The sequence below is a fragment of the Procambarus clarkii genome, chromosome 59, assembly GCF_040958095.1.
Source record: "Procambarus clarkii isolate CNS0578487 chromosome 59, FALCON_Pclarkii_2.0, whole genome shotgun sequence".
In the NCBI taxonomy this organism is placed as follows: Eukaryota; Metazoa; Arthropoda; class Malacostraca; order Decapoda; family Cambaridae; genus Procambarus; species Procambarus clarkii.
The window spans coordinates 34,412,630-34,433,329 of NC_091208.1; the positions used below are offsets into that span (position 1 = coordinate 34,412,630).

General features: G+C 46.3%; 1 protein-coding gene across 1 annotated transcript in view; it reads left to right on the forward strand.

Annotated features, from left to right (window-relative positions):
• The window catches only part of LOC123768081 (exosome complex exonuclease RRP44-like protein Dis3), a 119,109-nt gene that overhangs the window by 76,976 nt on the left and 21,433 nt on the right, over positions 1 to 20,700 (forward strand). Inside the window, 4 exon segments of the mRNA XM_069307083.1 lie at positions 1,082 to 1,237; positions 5,109 to 5,265; positions 11,157 to 11,243; positions 13,748 to 13,968. Coding sequence (XP_069163184.1) covers positions 1,082 to 1,237; positions 5,109 to 5,265; positions 11,157 to 11,243; positions 13,748 to 13,968 — 621 coding nt within the window.

Consider the following 20,700-nt stretch of genomic DNA (forward strand, 5'->3'; position numbering starts at 1 on the left):
CTGTTTGCGGGTGCGGGTCTCCCAGGTCATCCGCAGGATTATTACGGCTAGCCGGCCTGCGGTCTCTCCCCGTGTCCATGTTCGCAAGTTCGCGGCTCTTACCGCTGTTTTTGGCAACATGTCCTGGGCTGTTGTTCGGGCGTGAGGTTTTTTTCGGTTGAACAGGGTCCTGGCTGCTCGTTATCTCATGTGCGTTTCTGGGCCTAGTCGGGCTTGTGTCGCTTTGGATCGGCAGTTGCAGTCGGTTGCTTCGACTTAGAGTTGACGAGTGAGCGGCGACTGCCTCCCGGGTAGGTCCCTCTACTTTCCTCTGTGGGGAGTTAGCTTCGGGGAGCCGAAGGGGCTCCCCCAGAAAACCAGCGTTGAATGTAATGAAACACCATTTTCTAGGTGAGTCCCGGAGGCTCCCCTGGCATCTCTCTCTCCCTCCGGTCGGAGGTTTTTCATGTTTTTTGACATTCAGCCTCAGAACTGGGGGTGGATAGCCGGCGCGATGGGTCTGGGGCTCCCCCTTCCCCCTCCCGGGGAGGGGGGAGCTGCGCGGACAGCAGCGCGGCGACATGTGACATCATGATTGTTTGGTCGTTTATTTTAGGGGAGTTCTATCCACTTGTTCGACTTGTGGTAGCAATTTTCACCAGAATAGGGGTTTGTTTTGGGATGCTTACCTTTCTGGGTGCCTAACCCGGTCGATGGCAGACATAGAATGCTTCCAACCACACGCGGGTTTCTATAGGCCATTGCTCCCCTTGCCTCTTTGATGGGGCCAGGTTCTGGCCATGGTACCCGGTAGGCCCTAGAACTCCATACACATGACTGATGCCAAAGTCTGAAATTAGCATATCAGCCTGGTATAGCTCCGGGGAGCCTCCGGGTCTCATCCAGAAAATGGCGTTTCATTACATTCAACGCTGGGTTTTTTTAATGTCTCAAGGTAAACTCCACTTCATCCATTTTAGCATCATTGGTGTAAACCCAGACTTTAATAGTTTAAATTAGTGTATGATGATAACTGCATTAGCCCATGAATCAACATGTGATAACCACACTTTAAGGGATAATAATTTTTCTACTTGATCAGATTTTGCAAGACAATCATCAAGTCTCGGGGAGAACTAAGCTACGAGCAGGCTCAGCAGCGTATTGATGATCCAAATATGAAAGATGATCTTACCAAAACTCTCAGAAATCTCAACATGTTGGCTAAGCAGCTAAAGAATAAGAGGATCAATGCTGGGTAAGACTTGTGAAATGTGTGTATGTATTTGAAGACTTTAAATAAAATCTATGCATAAGAAAGCTTGAGGTACGTCTCATATTGGACATATTTATGAACTTCTGCATTGACCACCTTGAGGTTCAGTAAGGACTGTGATATTGGAATGATTTTGGTAATCAATTTAGTTTATGCATTCAGATGAACCTTGTAGCTACAAAGGCTTATTATGTTTACTCAACGTAACATGATCATCAATTTAATATGATGATTCCAAGGATCAATGTCCCTATGGCCCAGTCCCTGACCAGACCATCAACCTCCTGGTTGATGGTCTGGTCAACCAGGCTGTTCGATGCATCTGCTCCCTGCCTGATGTATGAATCGCATCCAGGTTGATCAGGTATCCTTTGAAGGTTCTTCTCTTTGGAACACTGCGAGAAGTTGGCCAGTTATGTTCCGTATGTGTAGAGGGAGCGTTGAAAAGTCTTGAGCATTTGATGTTGATCGAATACCTATTGCACCCTTGCTTTTCAATGGGGCTATTTTCCACATCCTGTCATGCCTTCTGGTCTCATGAGGTGTTATTTCTGTGCACAGATTTGGAACCAGTCCTTATAGTATTTTCCAAGTATAAATTATTATGTATCTCTCCCGCCTACACTCTAGGAAATACAGATGTTTTATCAAGTGGATTCTAGCTGTAAAGGATCCTGCACGTTCTCCAGATCAGCAATTTCTCCAGCTTTGAATGGGGCTGTTAGTGTGTAGTAACATTCCACTTAAGAGAGTACTAATGTCTTTAAAAGTATCATCATTTGTATGGCATTTCAAGTTTGTAAGGTTCATGTTATCCAACCTCTCATTTTTCTTGCAGTTGTGACAGCAACTTTGTCATGTTCTTTAAAAGTAAGGTTTTCTGATATGATTACTCCTAAATCTTTTACATTGCTTTTTCTTGCAATAGTGTGATTTTACAGTGTTTTCTGTGGAGAGCCCCTTCGGCTTCCCAGAGCTATACTGGGCTGATGTGTATATATTAGACTGTGGCAACAGTCAGTTGATGACGTTTTAGCCTACTGGGGACCACGAGCCAGAACCTGGCCCCCTCCTCAGAGGCACGAAGAACAATGGCTTTATTGACACCCCCATGTAGTTGGAAGCAGTCTGTGTCTGCCATCTACCAGGTCAGGCACCCAGAAAGGTAGGAATTCCAAAACAGACTACAGCTGATTAAAAATAGCAAACCGAAAGCCCAACAAGCAAGCAGAACTCTCCAATCAGAAAACAAGAAAACAAGCATGACGTCAACACAGCCGGTGCGCCGCTGTTTGCGCAGCTCCACCCCTTCCTTGGAGGGAAAAGAGGGGGACCAAAACCTCCCATGCCGACTACCTAGGGTCACCTTCCCTAGGTGCCCTATAAGTACTGCCCTTGCAGTTTGGGGTTACCTTCCACAAACTGTTTGGGGACTGCCTCCGCAGGGTTCTTTTGCTGTTTGGTGATTGTCCGCCCTAGGGGTCAGCTGGGGTCTTTTCCTACCTCTGTTTGGCCTTGGGTATGAGTAGTACCATCGCTGGCTGAGGTGCAAGGTACTGTGCAGCTGTCTTATATTATGCATAGCAGCCGGTTCTGTTCCTCCTGGAGAAGTTGTACTTTTGTGGGGTGTTTCTTTTCTTTTGCCTGGTGGGGGTCTTCTTGGTGTGACTGTAGGACCACTTGTATTATTTTGGTGGCCCTCTGTTAGGTCCCTGTGATTGCACACATTGCAGGGGTTCAGCTTTTGTTTGTTCTCTTGGTAGTTCTGGGTTAAACAGTTAGCAGTACCTTGCCTAGACTTCCCTTACCAGTCAGCCTAAGGGCCCTGGAAAACCCCATTGGGGCTCATTGTTCCAAAGGATGCATCCTCCGAGTCCCATCTCGCTTTGTGCGAATTTGAAGGTTGCTCAGTCCCCCTTGTCTCAGGGTAACACTCACCGTCTTTGCCTCCGCCACGCTGCCTGTTGGGTCAGTGACACCTTTGACCCTGAGACCTGAGAGTGGTGTTCTTTGCTTATACTCCAGTTCACCCAGTCCACTGATGTTAATATTCAGGTGCAGGCAGCTTCCGTTTCACATGTGAGGTTTAGGTTGCTGCAACACACTGTTTGTTGCCTTTCTGGATGCCCCGTGGCTGCCCCTGCTTGGGTTATAGGGACCCAGAGTTGGGGGTGTTAGTCGCCTCAACTTTGGTTTCATCTGCACCCCCTTGTCCTTCCCCTGCTGTATTTCATCCTGCTCCTCTCCTTCCCCCTGCTTTCAAATATCTAACTGTTTTGGAGTCAGGGCAGGGCTTTCTTGGTGGTGAGACTCAGGCGGCTTTGGGGACTACCCCTTCTGGATCGGCAGCGGCAGCATTCAAGCCTGTTTTTCCTGCCGGGGCTTTTGGGTCGTTCTGGCAAACCCCTTTCTTCCCTGCTTTTCCGGTGGACTCTGCCTTTTCTCCAGAGGCAGAGGGTTTGGAGGACAGCTCTGCCCTGGGTCCTGATGTAGAGGATCCCGGGGCTGTGGAAGGAGTTGACTTGGGGAGGGGGGGGCTTGGGCCCTGTTTGGCCCTGTTGGGTGTTGGTACCCTCGGTGTGGGGCTTGGTGTTACAGGGGGAGGGGGGGGTTTTCCTATCCCCTCCGTCCCTGTACGAATTTGATATGGGTTCGGTTCCAGGTTTCTTTGTGTTTTTCGGTTCTCTCTGTCCGGAGGTTTTCGGCTTCCTGCATCCCACCTAGGGAGATTCAGTAGGCCATTGTGGCTTACCTCCTGCGGGACCTGGATTACGCCTCGCTAATAGATCCTTCTTGTTTTGAGTTTGGCTCCTCTTTTCCTAATGGGTGCATCTGGTTGGCGCAGTGATCGCTCTGTGCGTAAGTCGGGTTCTCGCAAGGGGTGCTGGCCCTTTCACAGTTCTCCCCATTGATGGGATGATGGGAGGGAATGGTTCCAGCTGTTTGCTCACACCTTATCTCATGATTTGTGGTCGTTTCCAATGGCCTGTGGTGGCGTTGGGTAGCCCCACCTTCTTTGGGGGGTTCGGGGTTGGAGAGGGGCAGGCCTCTTCTCCTGTGCTTTGTCGGGTATCTCGGAGTAGGTATGCTTGGGCGGGGTCGAAACGACAACGTCCCTCAGGTGGGTTTCCCGTCTGTTTCCAGTCCCGAAATGGGACTGTGCAGACCTGCAGTTCATTCTGGAGTTGACCCGTCTGAACCCCTGGGTCATTTGCCCCTCTTTTCGGATGACTACTCTGTCCCAGGTCCAACTTCTGTTGGAGCCGGGCACTTGGATGGTGTCTCTGGACCTCCGGGATGCATATTGGCACGTCCTGATTCATCCAGGGTTCAGAGATTAGTTCTGGGTTTGTTGTGGAGCATTTTTTTCTTTGGGTAGTTCTGTCCACTCTTTTGACTTATAGTAGTAGTTTTAACCAGAATAGGGGTTTGTTTTGGGATTGCTTACCTTTCTGGGTGTCTGACCCAAAAAGGTTCTAGCTCATGGTCCCTGGTAGGCCTAAGAACTCCATTCACACTGACTGATGCCAAAGTGCATGATAGTTCCATATCAGCCTGGATAAGCTTCGGGAGCCTCCGGGTCTCGCCCAGAAAATGGCATTTCATTACATTCAACAATGTTTTTTTTTCATGAAGCTCATTCCATATGGCCCTTTCCCTACACACACACTCAGTTATAACACAGTCCATGAGTGTAACTCAATTATACACACATGCTCACCTACTTTTGTAAAGCATATAGACAAAACTATGGAATATGCATTTATATATATGTGATTTTTTCTGTCTGGCTCTTCAATATTGCATGCAATCAAAGATATGACTAACAGAGATAAATAATTTCTCCCAACAGAGCATTGGTTTTGGCTAGTATGGAGGTCAAATTCCATGTTGATCCTGACACGGACACTGTGGTTGACATCGTAGCAAAGCAACACTTGGAGACAATGAGCATGGTGGAGGAGTTCATGTTGCTCGCCAATGTAACAGCTGCAGAAACTACACTCCAGGTAATACACAGAGAAATCATATTACTGTATCATGATACATCAATGAGAAAATCCACAGGGAATACTCAGCGCTAAGGTTCGAATCCTCATCATGGCTCCTGTGGATTTTCTACACTCCAAGTATATACTCTCATTTACAGAATTTGGGGTAATAATATATTGTACTTTCATAATACTGTACAAGGAATTTTGCTACTATACATTAAATAATTGTGGTGTATAACTGGGAGGTTCCAGCACTGGATCTTGGGCCAAGACCCCTGTCATAACAATGATACATAAAATAATGAAACCATGTACTGTATTAAGATAAACTATTATTAATGCAGTACTCTGTAAAAAGATGATAAACTAGGGGTGCTTATAATGTCTGTTTAGTAATATTGTTTTGATGAGTTAGTGTGTGATGTGGTGGTAAGATATACAGCCAGGCTTATGTGCACACAGCTTTATGCGCACACACCCATACAGTTCCTGTATTTTATATTATTTATACAGACATTTGTAGACAAACACATTAATTTTACTCTCTAAGCACAAGCTTATGGTCCCATGGGCTGGTGGACTCTATGAATATATAGTAGTTTAACCCTTAAACTGCGCGACACATCAATAGCTGTGGTGAGTAACTCGCGGAATTGCGCACCACAGTTATTGACGGGTTGTAGTACTGCGCAAGATTTAAACGGCCCGCGGTTTAAAGGGGGCACCAATAGACTGCCCAGGGGTGAAAGCAAACAGACGCCATCTTGGAAAAAATCCAGCGTAGGCCGCCATTGTGTGGGAGCCTCAGTTACCCAGCAGACACGATGGCGAGCGCATCACGTCCCAACGCCCAACCCCGCTCAACGCTCCGCACCACTCAATCATTGACTGAGGATGAAATTCATACTGAATTATTTTCTGATGTTGAGGGAACTGTTATTGATGACTGTTATTGTCTCCCCTCTCCCCCCTTTGTCCCCTCTCTTCCTTTATCTTCCCCTTGTCTCCTCTCTCCCTTCATCTTCCCCTTGTCCCCCCTCTCCCCCTTCATCTTCCTCTTGTTCCCCCGCTCCCTTCTATTATATATTAAATTATAGGCCAGTTGCACTAACATCACACATAATAAAAGTTTTTAAAAAGAGTGATTAGGAATCAAATTTCTAGTTTTTTTGGAAAATAATGAGTTGCACAACCCGGGACAACATGGATTTAGAGTGGGAAGATCCTGTCTGTCACAGTTACTCAATCACTATGACAAAATCACAGAAGCTCTAGAAGAAAAGTAAAATGCAGATGTAGTATACAAAGACTTTGCAAAGGCATTCGACAAATGTGATCATGGAGTGATTGCACACAAAATGAGGTCAATGGGAATAACTGGTAAAGTAGGACGCTGGATACTCAATTTCCTGTCGAACAGAACACAAAGAGTAACAGTCAATCAAATAAAATCAAATCCAAGTGCAGTTAAAAGCTCTGTACTTCAAGGTACAGTCCTTGCACCACTGCTGTTCCTTATTCTCATATCAGATATAGATAAAAATACAAGTCCTTGCACCACTGCTGTTCCTTATTCTCATATCAGATATAGATAAAAATACAAGTCACAGCTTCGTGTCATCCTTTGCAGATGACACAAAAATCAGCATGAAAATTACCTCTGCTGAAGACATGGAAAAATTACAAGCAGATATTAACAGTTTTCGATTGGGCAGCAGAAAATAACACAATGTTTAACAGCGATAAATTCCAGGTACTCGGGTACGGCAAAAATGAGGACCTGAAACATAATACAGGGTACAAAACACAATCGAATCTGCCCATAATAGATAAACAGCATGTCAAGGATTTGGGAATAATGATGTCCGACGATCTAACGTTTAGGGAGCATAACCAAGCAAATATTGCGTCAGCCAGAAAAATGATAGGATGGATTACGAGAACTTTCAAATCCAGGGATCCCATCACGATGGTTGTACTCTTCAAGTCGCTGGTGTTGTCCTGTCTCGAGTACTGCTCAGTACTCACTTTCCCCATCAGAGCAGGAGAGATTGCTAAAATAGAGGGAATACAGACAACATATACGGCACGCATAGACGCGATAAAGCACCTAAATTATTGGGATCGTCTCAAAGCTCTCCAAATGTACTCATTAGAAAGGAGACGAGAGAGATACCAAATAATATACACATGGAAAATACTGGGGGGCCAGGTCCCTAATCTACACAGTAAAATAACAACGTACTGGAGTGAACGATATGGAAGAAAATGCAGAATAGAACCAGTGAAGAGCAGAGGTGCCATAGGCACAATCAGAGAACACTGTATAAACATCAGAGGTCCGCGGCTGTTCAACGTCCTTCCAGCAAGCATAAGAAATATTGCTGGAACAACCGTGGACATCTTCAAGAGAAAACTAGACTTTTCTAAAAGATGTTCCGGACTAACCGGGCTGTGGTGGGTATGTGGGCCTGGGGCCGCTCCAAGCAACAGCCTGGTGGACCAAACTCTCACAAGTCAAATCTGGCCTCGGGCCGGACTTGGGGAGTAGAAGAACTCCCAGAACCCCATCAACCAGGTATCAACCAGACTGACATTGATAAAGACTATACACTGAGTCTGATGGGAATGAAACAGAGTGAGAATGAGATTGTGCCAGCTCTCAGGGAGAGGCCTACACGTTCACCACTGCCTCCTCGCCCAGTCTCTACACCAATTCGCTCAAGCCACACTGTTCATGTGGTTATGTGCCGTATGAGGATATTTTTGGAGATGAGTTAGAGGAAGGTGACTCTTTCTCGTTTTAGTGAAGTTGAATCAGAAAATAGTATTACCACGCCTGTTGCTAGTGCCAGTGGAGTGGGTGGTGTTACCAAACGGTGTTTTGTCACATCAGCAACTCGTCCAGCAAATGCCATCACATGGCACCACATGGATACAATGAAGAACAAAAGCCCTCATGTTCATGTGATTTTACCTCATCTTCAGGTCACTCCCGTACTGTGCGTAGATGGGCTTCATCTCCTGGTCCATGGTGTGCAACGATTCCTTGCCGCTGTTGCATCTCGCAAGACACCAGGTGTTACTTGTGTGAAGTGATGAAGATTTTGTTCCACTAATTCCTGCCTTTGACAGTAAAGATGTTGGGATTACAGAACTTTTCCCTGATACTGGTGAGGACATGTGTGAAATGGACTTTTCTGGGGGGAGCCCCGTCGGCTCCCCGGAGCTATCCCAGGCTGATATGCTAATGTCAGACTTTGGCATCAGTCATGTGTATGGAGTTCTTAGGCCTACTGGGGACCACGGCCAGAACCGGGCCCCCTTAGAGAGGCAAAGGGAGTAATGGCCTATAGAAACCCCCGTGTGGTTGGAAGCATTTTGTTTGCCATCGACCGGATCAGGCACCCAGAAAGGTAAGAGCCCCAAAACAAACCCCTGTTCTGGTTAAAATTGCTACCAAAAGCTGAACTAGTGGATAGAACTCCCCAACAGAAAACGAGCAAACTAGTATGACATCACACGTCACTGCGCCCCTGTCTGCGCAGCTTCCCCCTCCCCGGGAGGGGGAAGGGGGAGCCCCAGACCCTTCACGCCGGCTACCCACACCTCAGTTCTTGAGGCTGATGCTATAGGCGAAGGTCGTGTGCTCTGGCTCCAGTGTCGCCACAGCACTGTGCTTCGTGTGTGGTGTTTGTTTTCTGTGAGTGCGAGAGCCAGGAGTTATCTTCAGTACTCGGGGCTGGGGAAGGGCTGACTTGGGGGCCTTGAGCCGTGCTGGACCCCCCCTGAGTTTTTCTTCCCTCTGAGTGGGGCTTGTTGTTACAAGGAGTGGGGTTTTCTTTTCCCCCCTCTGCGTACGAGTTGGATTTGGTGTCGGCCCCTCCCCGGGTTCGGTTCCGTCTTTCCAGAGGTTTTCTGCTTATCGCATCCAACCTGGTGTGGTGCGGGCGGCCCTTGCAGCGTACCTCCTGCATGACCCGGATTATGCCTCGGAGATGGATACATACGAATTCAGGTTTAGGACTTCGTTGCCTTTTGAGCTCCGTTACAAGGTTCCGGAGTCTTCCTGGCTAGCGGACTGCCCATTGTTTGTTCTGGATTCCTGGCATTCCTTCTGTCGTTCCCGCATGCTGGAGTGGCGGGAAGCTTCCACGGTGATTCAGGTTTTCCTGGGGGACAATCTTGAGTACCTGAACGAGTGTTTGTTTGCCCCTGCCCTTCCCTGCAATGTGGGCATTGTTCTGCTCCATGTGCAGGTTCCCTCCCTTTCGACGGCATTCGTGGTGGAGGACTTGCGCGCTCAGGGCCTTTTGGCTTCTGCCTTGCGGTTCTTTTCCCTTCTGGAGATGTCCTTGGATTTGCTCGTGGAGGATGTGAGGGCGCTTGGGTCCGTCCCGGGGTCCGGCGCCTTGTCCTCGGCAGCGCGTTTGTCGGCTGTCTTGTTGAAGCTTTTTGCGCCGATATTGCGGGATGCGGCTTCCCTGCTTTATGTTTCCCGACTCGCGTGTCGGCAGGCGATGCTGGGTTCCTCCATGGAATCTGCTTGGGCTCTTAGTCATGTGTATGGACTAAGTCATTGCTTCAATGACTACCACTGTCTCCAGGACTTCTAAATGTCCAATAATGGAGCAAAAACCTGTACATATTGAGTGAGTGCATGTATATTTATTGATGAAAAATCTGAATATATATTATATTATGTTGTAAAAGAAAACATTTGTGTGCGCATAATTGTGACACTAATATGCGAGTGTGTATTGAATATACTGTATGCAGGTTGTATTATAATATAACATCGAGTGACATTATATTGAACAATATCAGCGAAAAAAAATTGTGGTAAAATATGCCTAGACACTGTAAATAATGCAGCGAAAATAAATTCATGGCAACTCATGCTTGAAGGCCGCGTGCGACTCCTCCGAGATGCACGCTGCTTAAGCGCCCACTTGCTCGTGACGTCATTGCCCAACTTCTCGGCTCATTTTCGACATTAGTAAGTAAAATTAATTTTTATTTTTTATTTTTCCAGTGATCAGGGAACACAAATGAACACTTTTATGAGACGAAATAATTTTTAAAATTTTTTTCTTGCGCCTGGGCGTGTTGCAGGCTAAAATCGCAAGAACAGCCTAGGGGTTAAGGGTTTATTTTAATGGGAACATTGTGGTGAGTTTTTAGGTGTGTGTTGTGCTGTAACTATGTAGTGATACTGCTTAACAATTGTAATGTAACTAGTGCTTTAACTCTCTAGCACTATTTATTTTGTTATTCCTTTTTTTACTCTATACGTTATATATTGTGAAACATCCTACCTGAAAGGAACCTCCTACCTGAAAGAAGCCTCCTAACTGATATAAAAATCTACTTTCACTGAACGATCCATTTTTAAATTTTCTCTGTACAATCTATTTTGATACTTGTATGAAGTATTTTTATTTTTCTCTTTGTACTTTGCAACTTTCTATTTTTAGTTTTTGCAACTTTGCAACATTTTGCTCTTTCCTTACTATGCAACATCTTGGACTTTCCTTACTATACATCCTTGCAACATGATCCCAGTGCACGATCATGACCTTGCAACATTGCAAGCTGGCATGGAGGGGCCAGTTGTAGTCCTCATTTCCCCTACTTTTATTTTTTTTATTGTCAATGCTAAATTTGTTCTGATTGTGCTGTAAACACAGTTGTCTCTGTATTCACTGCAGGTACTAAGAACTATGCAATCTCTGGTAGAACTTAAACCTTCTGACAGAAGCAAATAGCATATTACACTGTATACAATCAGAATCGTGCTGTATTATCTGTTGCGAGTCCTAAATTCTATTTCCTTCATCGTTTATAACTGATCCCTTAACTGTGATACTCACAAATATATTAATAGTCAAATATTTCTCCTGCAGAGCTTCCCAGATTGTGCCCTTCTTCGTCGACATCCTGCACCTCCTCCATCAAACTTTGAGCCATTGTTGTTAGCAGCAAAAAGTCAAGTGAGTTTATTAAAATATAATTAATTTCAAGTTAATGTAGTACAGTGGCACCTCGACTTATGACTGCCCCTACTTACAAATTTACAAAACATGAGATCATTCGTAAACATGAAAATGGTATGAGGGTTGTTGATGTAGAGTAGAGGATGTCCCTTCCTCAATTATTAAGAAAATGTGCAGTATGGGAAGAATTGCAAAGTTTTGCTGAAAAGTGTCACCCAAATCAAGCTGTAGCAGAGCGTTGTGTTAACCTTTTTAATGACAATGTGATATCTCACTTCAGACAAGTGTTACAACGTAGGGAAAAACAAGTGTTGCTAAACAGGTTTTTAGTGAGAAAAACAAGCAGTGAGCCACAAGCAGGTCCTAGTGGTATGCAGGCAAAACATAGGAGAGAGAGAGTACCCCAGAAAAGTCATCACTTCCTGATGTTATAATGGAAGGGGAAACCACCAACGTAATTTTTGGTCATCTTATCAATCTTCTCTCCTAACTTTTCCAACCGTCTCTGTTTGCGAAAGTGAATTTTCTTATATTTCTTTGGCATCTGTGTTTAGTTAGTTTAAATCTGTGACTTCTTTTTCTTGAAGTTCCAGGTCTCAGGAAATCTTCCCTCTTAATTTTATAAATTCCTGTTACTATTTAGTACGTAGTGATCATATCACCTCTTTTACTTCTGTCTTCTAGTTTTGACATATTTAATGCCTCTAACCTCTCTTTGTAGCTCTGTGTGTGTACCATAAGTGTGTGTGTGCGTGTGTGTGTGTAATTACCTAAGTGTACTTACAGGATGAGTGAAAGAGAGAGAGTATGAGAGAGAGAGAGAGAGAGAGAGTATGAGAGAGAGAGAGAGAGAGAGAGAGAGAGAGAGAGAGAGAGAGAGAGAGAGAGAGAGAGAGAGAGAGAGAGAGTATGATAGAGAGAGAAAGAGAGAGAGTATGATAGAGAGAGAGAGAGAGAGAGAGAGAGAGAGAGAGAGAGAGAGAGAGAGAGAGAGAGAGAGAGAGAGAGAGAGAGAGAGAGAGAGAGAGAGTATGAGAGAGAAAGAGAGAGAGTATGATAGAGAGAGAGAGAATGATAGAGAGAGAGAGAGAATGATAGAGAGAGAGAGAGAGAATGATAGAGAGAGAGAATGATAGAGAGAGAGAGAGAGAATGATAGAGAGAGAGAATGATAGAGAGAGAGAGAATGATAGAGAGAGAGAGAATGATAGAGAGAGAGAATGATAGAGAATGATAGAGAGAGAGAATGATAGAGAGAGAGAATGATAGAGAGAGAGAATGATAGATAGAGAGAGAGAATGATAGATAGAGAGAGAGAATGATAGATAGAGAGAGAGAATGATAGAGAGAGAGAGAGAGAGAGAGAGAGAGAGAGAGAGAGAGAGAGAGAGAGAGAAAGAGAGTATGATAGAGAGAGAAAGAGAGAGAGTATGATAGAGAGAGAGTATGATAGAGAGAGAGAATGATAGAGAGAGAGAGAGTATGATAGAGGGAGAGAGAGAATGATAGAGAGAGAGAGAGAATGATAGAGAGAGAATGATAGAGAGAGAGAATGATAGAGAGAGAGAGAGAGAGAGAGAGAGAGAGAGAGAGAGAGAGAGAGAGAGAGAGAGAGAGAGAGAGAGAGAGAGAGAGAGTATGATAGAGAAAGAGAGAGAGTATGATAGAGAGAGAGAGAGTATGATAGAGAGAGAGAGAGAGAATGATAGAGAGAGAGAGAGTATGATAGAGAGAGAGAGAATGATAGAGAGAGAGAGAGAATGATAGAGAGAGAGAATGATAGAGAGAATGATAGAGAGAGAGAGAATGATAGAGAAAGAGAGAGAATGATAGAGAGAGAATGATAGAGAGAGAGAGAGAGAGAGAGAGAGAGAGAGAGAGAGAGAGAGAGAGAGAGAGAGAGAGAGAGAATGAGAGAAAGAGAGAGAGAGTATGAGAGAAAGAGAGAGAGAGTATGAGAGAAAGAGAGAGAGTATGAGAGAGAGTATGAGAGAGAGTATGAGAGAGAGTATGAGAGAGAGAGAGAGAGAGAGAGAGAGAGAGAGAGAGAGAGAGAGAGAGAGAGAGAGAGAGAGAGAGAGTATGATAGAGAGAGAGAGAGAATGATAGAGAGTAAAAGAGTGAGTGAGTGGGTGTGTTTGTGTGTGTGTCAATATGTGTCATATTTTAACTTCTATTTCAAGTACTGTATTAATGACTTTCCTTCTCCAGGAAGAAGACTCTCCACTCCTGTGAGAGTCTCCATTTTTCTTCATTTTTATTCAGTGATAATGAATAACATGCAGGCTGGGTTATGTTTTACTTATGGGTTTATAACTTTTGCAAACTTATGAATCATGATGATTTGAAAAGCATTTTATACTACTCATGGATCAAATGGAGGTTGTCACATAATGCATGCATGTGAAATCTCCATTGATTCATGTTCACTTTCATAGTTATATTTGCTACTGCTTGTGTGCAACTGCTGCCTACCTTGATGCTACCACTCTTCCCCACCAGAATATTAATTTAGACGTAACGAGCAACAAGACCTTGGCCAAGAGTCTGGACAACAACACTCGGGAGAACAATCCGTTCTTCAACAGCATGTTGCGTATAATGACGACACGATGCATGATGCAGGCTCTCTACTTCTGCTCTGGTACTCGGGAGCCTCCAGAATATTATCACTATGGACTAGCCACACAAACCTACACTCACTTTACTTCACCCATCAGAAGGTTTGTGTATTTCTCTATTACTCTCTAATAAATAACACAAACAATGGGTGTAATTTTACACACTGTTCTTTATAGGTATTGTAATAATATTGATTGCTGAATAACTTGAGAACTCTCTAAGGTTTCATTTGTTTTTTTTTAAATATAGATTTTTATATAGATTATATATTTTTAAATATAGATTATATATATAAATAGATATTTTTTGTGACGGGCTGTGGTATCGCAGCTATACTGAACCAATATGGTATGGCTCTCCCGCACACAAATAAAAAAAATGCTGCTATTCGCCTTGCAGTGTGTAAGTCGCAGGTGGAAACAAATGAAAATCATCAAATAAATAATTAAAACAATTTAATAAAATATTTATGAACAAAAATGGCACCTGAGAATACTTGGCTGTTATTATATAACAAATCAAATAAGTAAATGAAAGTTTAACTCTAATACAATGCATGAAGATATACTAGTGTACTGAAGACAGCTACCACACCACCACGGCATCAGACACACAGACGACGGGTGAGAGAGACCAAGGTGATCCAAGAGCACTAAGAGAGAGACTGCTTCTCCAGCCCTTTATATAGTCCGGCGGTGATGACTTGTCCGGTGTCAACACAAGGTGGACATCTGGTCAACTAGCAGACTGCTCCTTGTGGCTGGCGGTGCCTTTGTGTTGAGTTGCACCGTTGAAGGTGGCTAACTGCTTGTTTGTGAAGGCAAACTACTGGTTAGCAGAGGCACCCAGCTTGCCTCTGAGTCGTATCAGACCGTGCCAGGCCCTGGGGGGTACGGAGAGGCGGAGAGGTGGCAGCACTGTTGACTTATCTAGGCTGGTGTAGATGTAGACTTTCAGTGCAGAGGCATTGAAGGTGAAGGGAAAAGGCAGTTCCACTGCTATGCAGAGGATTCACGTGACATTTTAAATCAAGATTTTTTTAATATAATCTAGTTTGTTATTAGGATTTCTTCAAAGGTGATTACATGATGCATGCTTTATAGTATCTGCCTGATTCATTGGCGCTGCTAAAGCAGATTGTAAGCACATTGTTGTATACAGACTCAACAAGACTTAAAGGCCCTTAGCAAGTTACCAAAATTTTTTTTACTAAGATGTGAGAGGAACATTTTCAAAACATTTTAATCTTCTAATATCTGGGAGGAGCTCCACCTTGTCCTCCCTGTCCCCCACCCCAGTTGCTCCCTGATGCCCTCTCACTGAGGTGGCTGCTATCTATGAGTTCACATCAGTCATGGGAGTTCTGCTTCACATACCGTGCGTGGACCAGAACCAGAACCTGCACAGAGACACAGAGTAATACACACAAAAATCACAGTACCTGTACCGTGATGCATCAAATGAACAAATCCACAAGGGCCGTGATGAGGGTTCGAACTTACGCCCGGGATGATCCCAGAAGCTGCCTTAGTCGTTGAGATGCTGTTGTGGCCTAGTCAACTAAGGCAGCATCTGGGATCATCCCGGGAGTAAATTCGAACCCCCATCACGGCCTTGTGGATTTGTTCAATTTCAGAGAGCAAATAACATTCTGCAAACTCCACTGTGTAACACCATAAAGGGTTTTAATACAATCATTGAAACCAGTAGAGTCAGTTCACACAGAAACTGAGTGGTGACAGGCTGTTGGTTCTTGACAGTAGGAAAGTTCACACGTCAGAAGTAATTATCTAAGTTTTCTGGGGGGAGTCTCTTTGGCTCCCCGGAGCTATCCAGGCTGATATGTAATATATTAGACTTTAGCATCAGTTAGTGTGAATAGAGTTCATAGGCCTACCAGGAACCATGAGCCAGAACCTGGCCCCTCTCAGAGAGGCACAAGGAGCAATGGCCTATAGAATAGCATATGTTATTTAGATTCTATGTCTGCCATCGATCAGGTCAGGCACCCAGGAAGGTAAGCATCCCAAAACAAACCCCTATTCTGGTTGAAACTACTACTGAAAGTCAAACGAGTGGACAGAACTCTCCAAAGAAAAACAAGCAAACGAGCATGACGTCACCACTTGCCTCGCTGCCGTCTGTGCAGCTCCCCCCTCCCCATGAGAGGAAAAAGGGGAGCCCCAGACCCCTTTCGCCGGCAACCCACACCTTCAGTTCTTTGGCTGATTTCTGTCCTCTGCTCTGTGCCTTGTGGTGTGAGGCAAGTCTTCTCTGGTGGTGCGCGAGCCAGGAGTAATTTCCCAAGTACTCGGGCTGCATGCACTTAGGGTCACCTTCCCTAGGTGCCCTGTAGTACTGCCCTTGGGGCCAACTTCTACAGGTCACCGTGGGGTCTACCTCTGTTGGTCTTTTGCTGCTTGGTAATTGACCGTCCTGAGTGTGCTGGGGTTTTTCCTCCTCCCTTATTTACCTTAGGGTAATGGGTAGTTTACCCCTTACCTTAGGGTAAGGGATAAACTACCTCTTACCCTAAGTGGTAAACCCATTAGGGTAAGGGTTTACCCTAAGGGTTTGCAGTCCTTAGTCTAGGGGCTCAGAGTGCTGCATAGCTAGTTATCACCTATAATAGCGGCTGGCTCTGTTCCGCCTGGGTACATTGTCATCTTGTGGGGGTTTTTCTTATTTTGTTTTCCTGCTGGTTGGGGGGTGGGGGTCTGCCTTTGGTTTGCTGCCCCCTATCTATACCTTAGGTTTCTCTCTCTGTGTTCCTGGTGGTACCCCCTGCTAGGGCCCCTGTGAGTGGACATGTCCCGGGGGTTCAGCTTCTAGAAAGTTTGTTGGTAGACTTGGGCGCCAGTTAGCAGTTCCCTGCCTGGGCTTCCCTGAGCATGAGTTCCATCTCAGGACCCTGGGAATTCCCACGGGGGCGCGTGGGTCCAATGTATGTGACCCCTCAGTCTCCCCCCCCTCGCTTTGTGCGAGTTTGAGGTTTGCTCTGTTCCCTTGTCTCGGAGTGACTCTGTTTTTTTGCCTCTGTCGAGCTGCTTGCTGGGTCGATGACACCTTCGACCCGGAGTCCAGCGAGTCTTGTTGCTTGTTTGTGACTCACTTTACCCAATCCACTGACGACTCTATTCAGGTACAGTCGGCGCACGTTAAGTTTAGGTCGTTGCAACGCGCTAGGTTGCTTGCTTACCCTGAAGCCCCCGAGGCTGCCTCCGTTTTGGTTATAGGGACCCGGACTTCGGGGGCGTTGGTCACTTTGGCCTTGGTTTCGTCCACTCCCCCTCATCCTTTTCCTGCTCGTTCGGTCTTGTCCTTCCCCCCTTCTACATCCGGCTCCGCACCGTTTAAAGGTTTTGGAGTCGGGGCAGCGTTTAGATGGGCGGGAGACTCTGGCAGTCTTGGGGATGCCCCTTCCGGGGTGGCGACGGAGGCATTAGAGTCGGTTCTCCCTGCTGAAGCTTTTGGGTCTGACCAGTGGGCCCCCTTCCTTCCGGTTTCCACGGCTGTGCCGGCCTTTTCTTTTGAGGCCGGGGCTTTGGGGAACGACTCTGTCCCTGGGTCCTGATGTGGTGATTCCTGGGGCTGGGAAGGGGCTGACTTGAAGGCTTTGTGCCCCATTGGGCCCTGCCTGGGTTTTCCTACCCTCCGAGCAGGGCTTACTGTTACATGGAGTGGGGGTTTTCTTCCCCCTTCTGCATAAGAGTTGGGATTTGGTGTCAGCCCCTTCCCCGGGTTTGGTTCTGTGTCCCTTCGGGTCCATCAGTTCTGTCCTTCCGGACGTTTTCGGCTTCCTGTGTCTCACTGACTGAGGTGCGGGCGGTCACCTCAGCCCATCATGGTAGGCTGCTGGTGCCAGTTTCTGGGTCCGTGCTGCCTTCAAACCAGTCTTCGTCTGGCCGGCGTGGTGATGGCTGTGTGTGTAAGTCGGGGTTTCATGAGGGGTGTCAGCCCTTACGCAGTTCGCCCCATTGGCGGGGCAGTGGAGGGGGGCCCTCTGGTCGCTCAGGCCTGGTCTCACGATTCGTGGGCTTTTCGGGTCGTTTCCGATGGCCTGCGGTGACGTTGGGTGGCCCCTCCTCCTTCGGGAGGTTCGGGCTGGCGTGGCGGGCCTCTTCTCTGCTCTGTCAGGTCATCTCGGAGTGGAGACGCTTGGGTGTGGTCGAAACGATGATGCCCCTCAGGTGGGTTTCCCGTCTGTTCCCAGTCCCGAAACAGGATTGTGCAGACCTGCGGTTCATTCTGGACTTGTCGTGTCTGAACCCTTGGATTTTTGCCCCTCTTTTCGGATGATTACTCTGTTCCAGGTCCAGCTTCTGTTGGAGACGGGCTCTTGGATGGTGTGTCTGGACCTCCGGGACGTGTATTGGTATGTCCTGATTCATCCGGGGTTCAGGGATTGGCTTGAGTTTGTTGTGGGGCATCTCAGTTACTGCTTTCGTTGTCTCCCATTCAGGTTGCATCTGGCACCTCATGTGTTCACACGCCTTACCCAGGTTGTGGAGGCCCATCTGCGTCTCTTAGGTCTTCGGGTTCTAGCCTACCTCGACGACTGGCTGATTTGGGGTCCCAGCCAGTCTGGGCGTCTGCTCGCCAGGGATTTGGTTCTTCCCAGCTTGCCGGGTTCGGGTTCCTGGTGAATTGGCGGAAATCCCATCTGGTTCCCTCTTAGGTTCGGATTAGGCTGGGTCTTGTGTGGGACTCTTGGATCGTTCCTTGGCTCTTTGGGGATGGTCGCTTCAGGTGTCACGTCTGCTTAGTTCTCGGAGGGCCCAGCCTTGATTCAGGCACTACTTGCTCGGTGTCCGTACCTGGGGGTTTTTCCACGGCTCCGCCTTTTTCAGATGATCGGTCTAGTCCATTACGTGGCTGGCTCGGTCTTCTCGAATCTTCGCGTCTGGCAATTTTAACTCAAGTATCACCATCTGTTTGGTGATCAGGTGGCTTCGTTGATGGTGTCTCACCTGCGTGCTTCGTCTTGGCAGCAGTATGTGGTTAACTGGGGGCTGGGGACTATCTCCGGTAGGCAGTTTGACTCCTGGCTTCCCCTTATATACTCAAGCAGTTGTACATTGATAGATAGAGGGTCCTCGTCCTACACTGAGGATTCAGCTGTGGAGGTCCAGTATTAAGTACTGACATTTATGATACCATTTTGCTCCACTGAGAAGGGTGATTGTGAATGTTGAAAACACACCGCACATGTCAGCATGTACTCACCTAGTTGTGCTTGCGGGGGTTGAGCTCTGGCTCTTTGATCCCGACTCTCAACTGTCAGTCAACTGGTGTACAGATTCCTGAGCCTACTGGGCTCTATCATATCTACATTTGAAACTGTGTATGGAGTCAGCCTCCACCACAACACTGCTTAATGCATTCCATCTGTTAACTACTCTTGACACTGAAAAAGTTCTTTCTAACGTCCCTGTGGCGCACTTGGGTACTCAGTTTCCACCCGAAACTGAGTACTTACAGGATGAGAGCTACGCGCATGGTGTCACGTCTACCCAGCACTCTGTCATATAACGCTTTGAAACTAGTGACGATTTTGGCCTCCACCACCTTCTCACCTAACTTGTTCCAACTGTCTACCACTCTGTTTGTGAAAGTGAATTTTCTTACATTTCTTCAGGATCCTTGTTTAATTTAAATCTATGACCTCTTGTTCTTGAAGTTCCAGGTCTCAGCAAATCTTCCCTATCATTTTATCAATTCCCGTTACTGTTTTGTATGTAGTGATCATATCACCTCTTTTTCCTCTGTCTTCTAGTTTTGGCATAATTAATGCCTCATAGCTCTTGCCCTTCAGTTCTGGGAGCCACTTAGTTGCATGTCTTTGCACATTTTCCAGTTTGTTGATGTGCTTCTTAAGATATGGGCACCACACAACCTCTGCTTATTCTAGCTTCAGCCTAGCAAAAGTCGAGAACAATTTCTTTAGTATTTCGCCATCCTTGTATTTAAAAGCAATTCTGAAAGTTAGAAAGCGTACCATGGACTTCTCGCACAACGTTCTTTATGTGGTCCTCGGGTCCGACTGCTCCCTGGTGGTTCATTGCGTAAACTGAGGGGCAGTGAAGAGTAGAGGTGCCATAAGCACAATCAGAGAACACTGTATGAACATCAGAGGTCCATGGTTGTTCAGTATCCTCCCAGCAAATGTAAGAGATATTGCCAAAACAAAAGTCTTTAAGTCTTCAAGAAAACAACATGACTTTCCGTAAGAAGTGCCTGACCAACCGGGCTGAAGTGAATATGTGAGCCTGCAGGTTGCTCAGAGCAACAGCCTGTTGGACCAAGCTCTCACAGGTCAAGCCTGGTCCCAGGCTGGGCTTGAGGAGTAGGAGAACTCCCAGAACTTCATCCAGCTACAATTTAGGAAGTCACTTCAGTCTCTTGTCTTGTGGAGCTGGACCCTTTGAGTGGCTTGGGTTCTGGGGTCTCGTGTTTGGTTCTCCACACAGTTCATGTGCAGGGTGTGTCCAACATTCTCACAGCTAGGCTATCTTGCTTCCATCTTTTTTCCACAGAGTAAACTGTCAGCAACACGTCCTTCCGTTGGCTCTGTGAAACATTTGTTTGCGCAAGATGGACCTCTTCGCATTGGTGTGGAACCAGGGCCTTCTCTCCTATGTGGCTCTATTTTCCAAATGGGAGACCCTTGTAGTGGATGCATTTTGATTGGACTTGTCAAGGTGAATGTTCATTTACCTTTTCTCCCAGTTCATTTATTTCTCAGGGTTCTTTCCATTCTAGGGTCATTCTCGGGGAGAGTGGTCTTTCCGACTCTTTGGTGGCCAACTCGGCCTTGATTTTCAGTGCTTCTA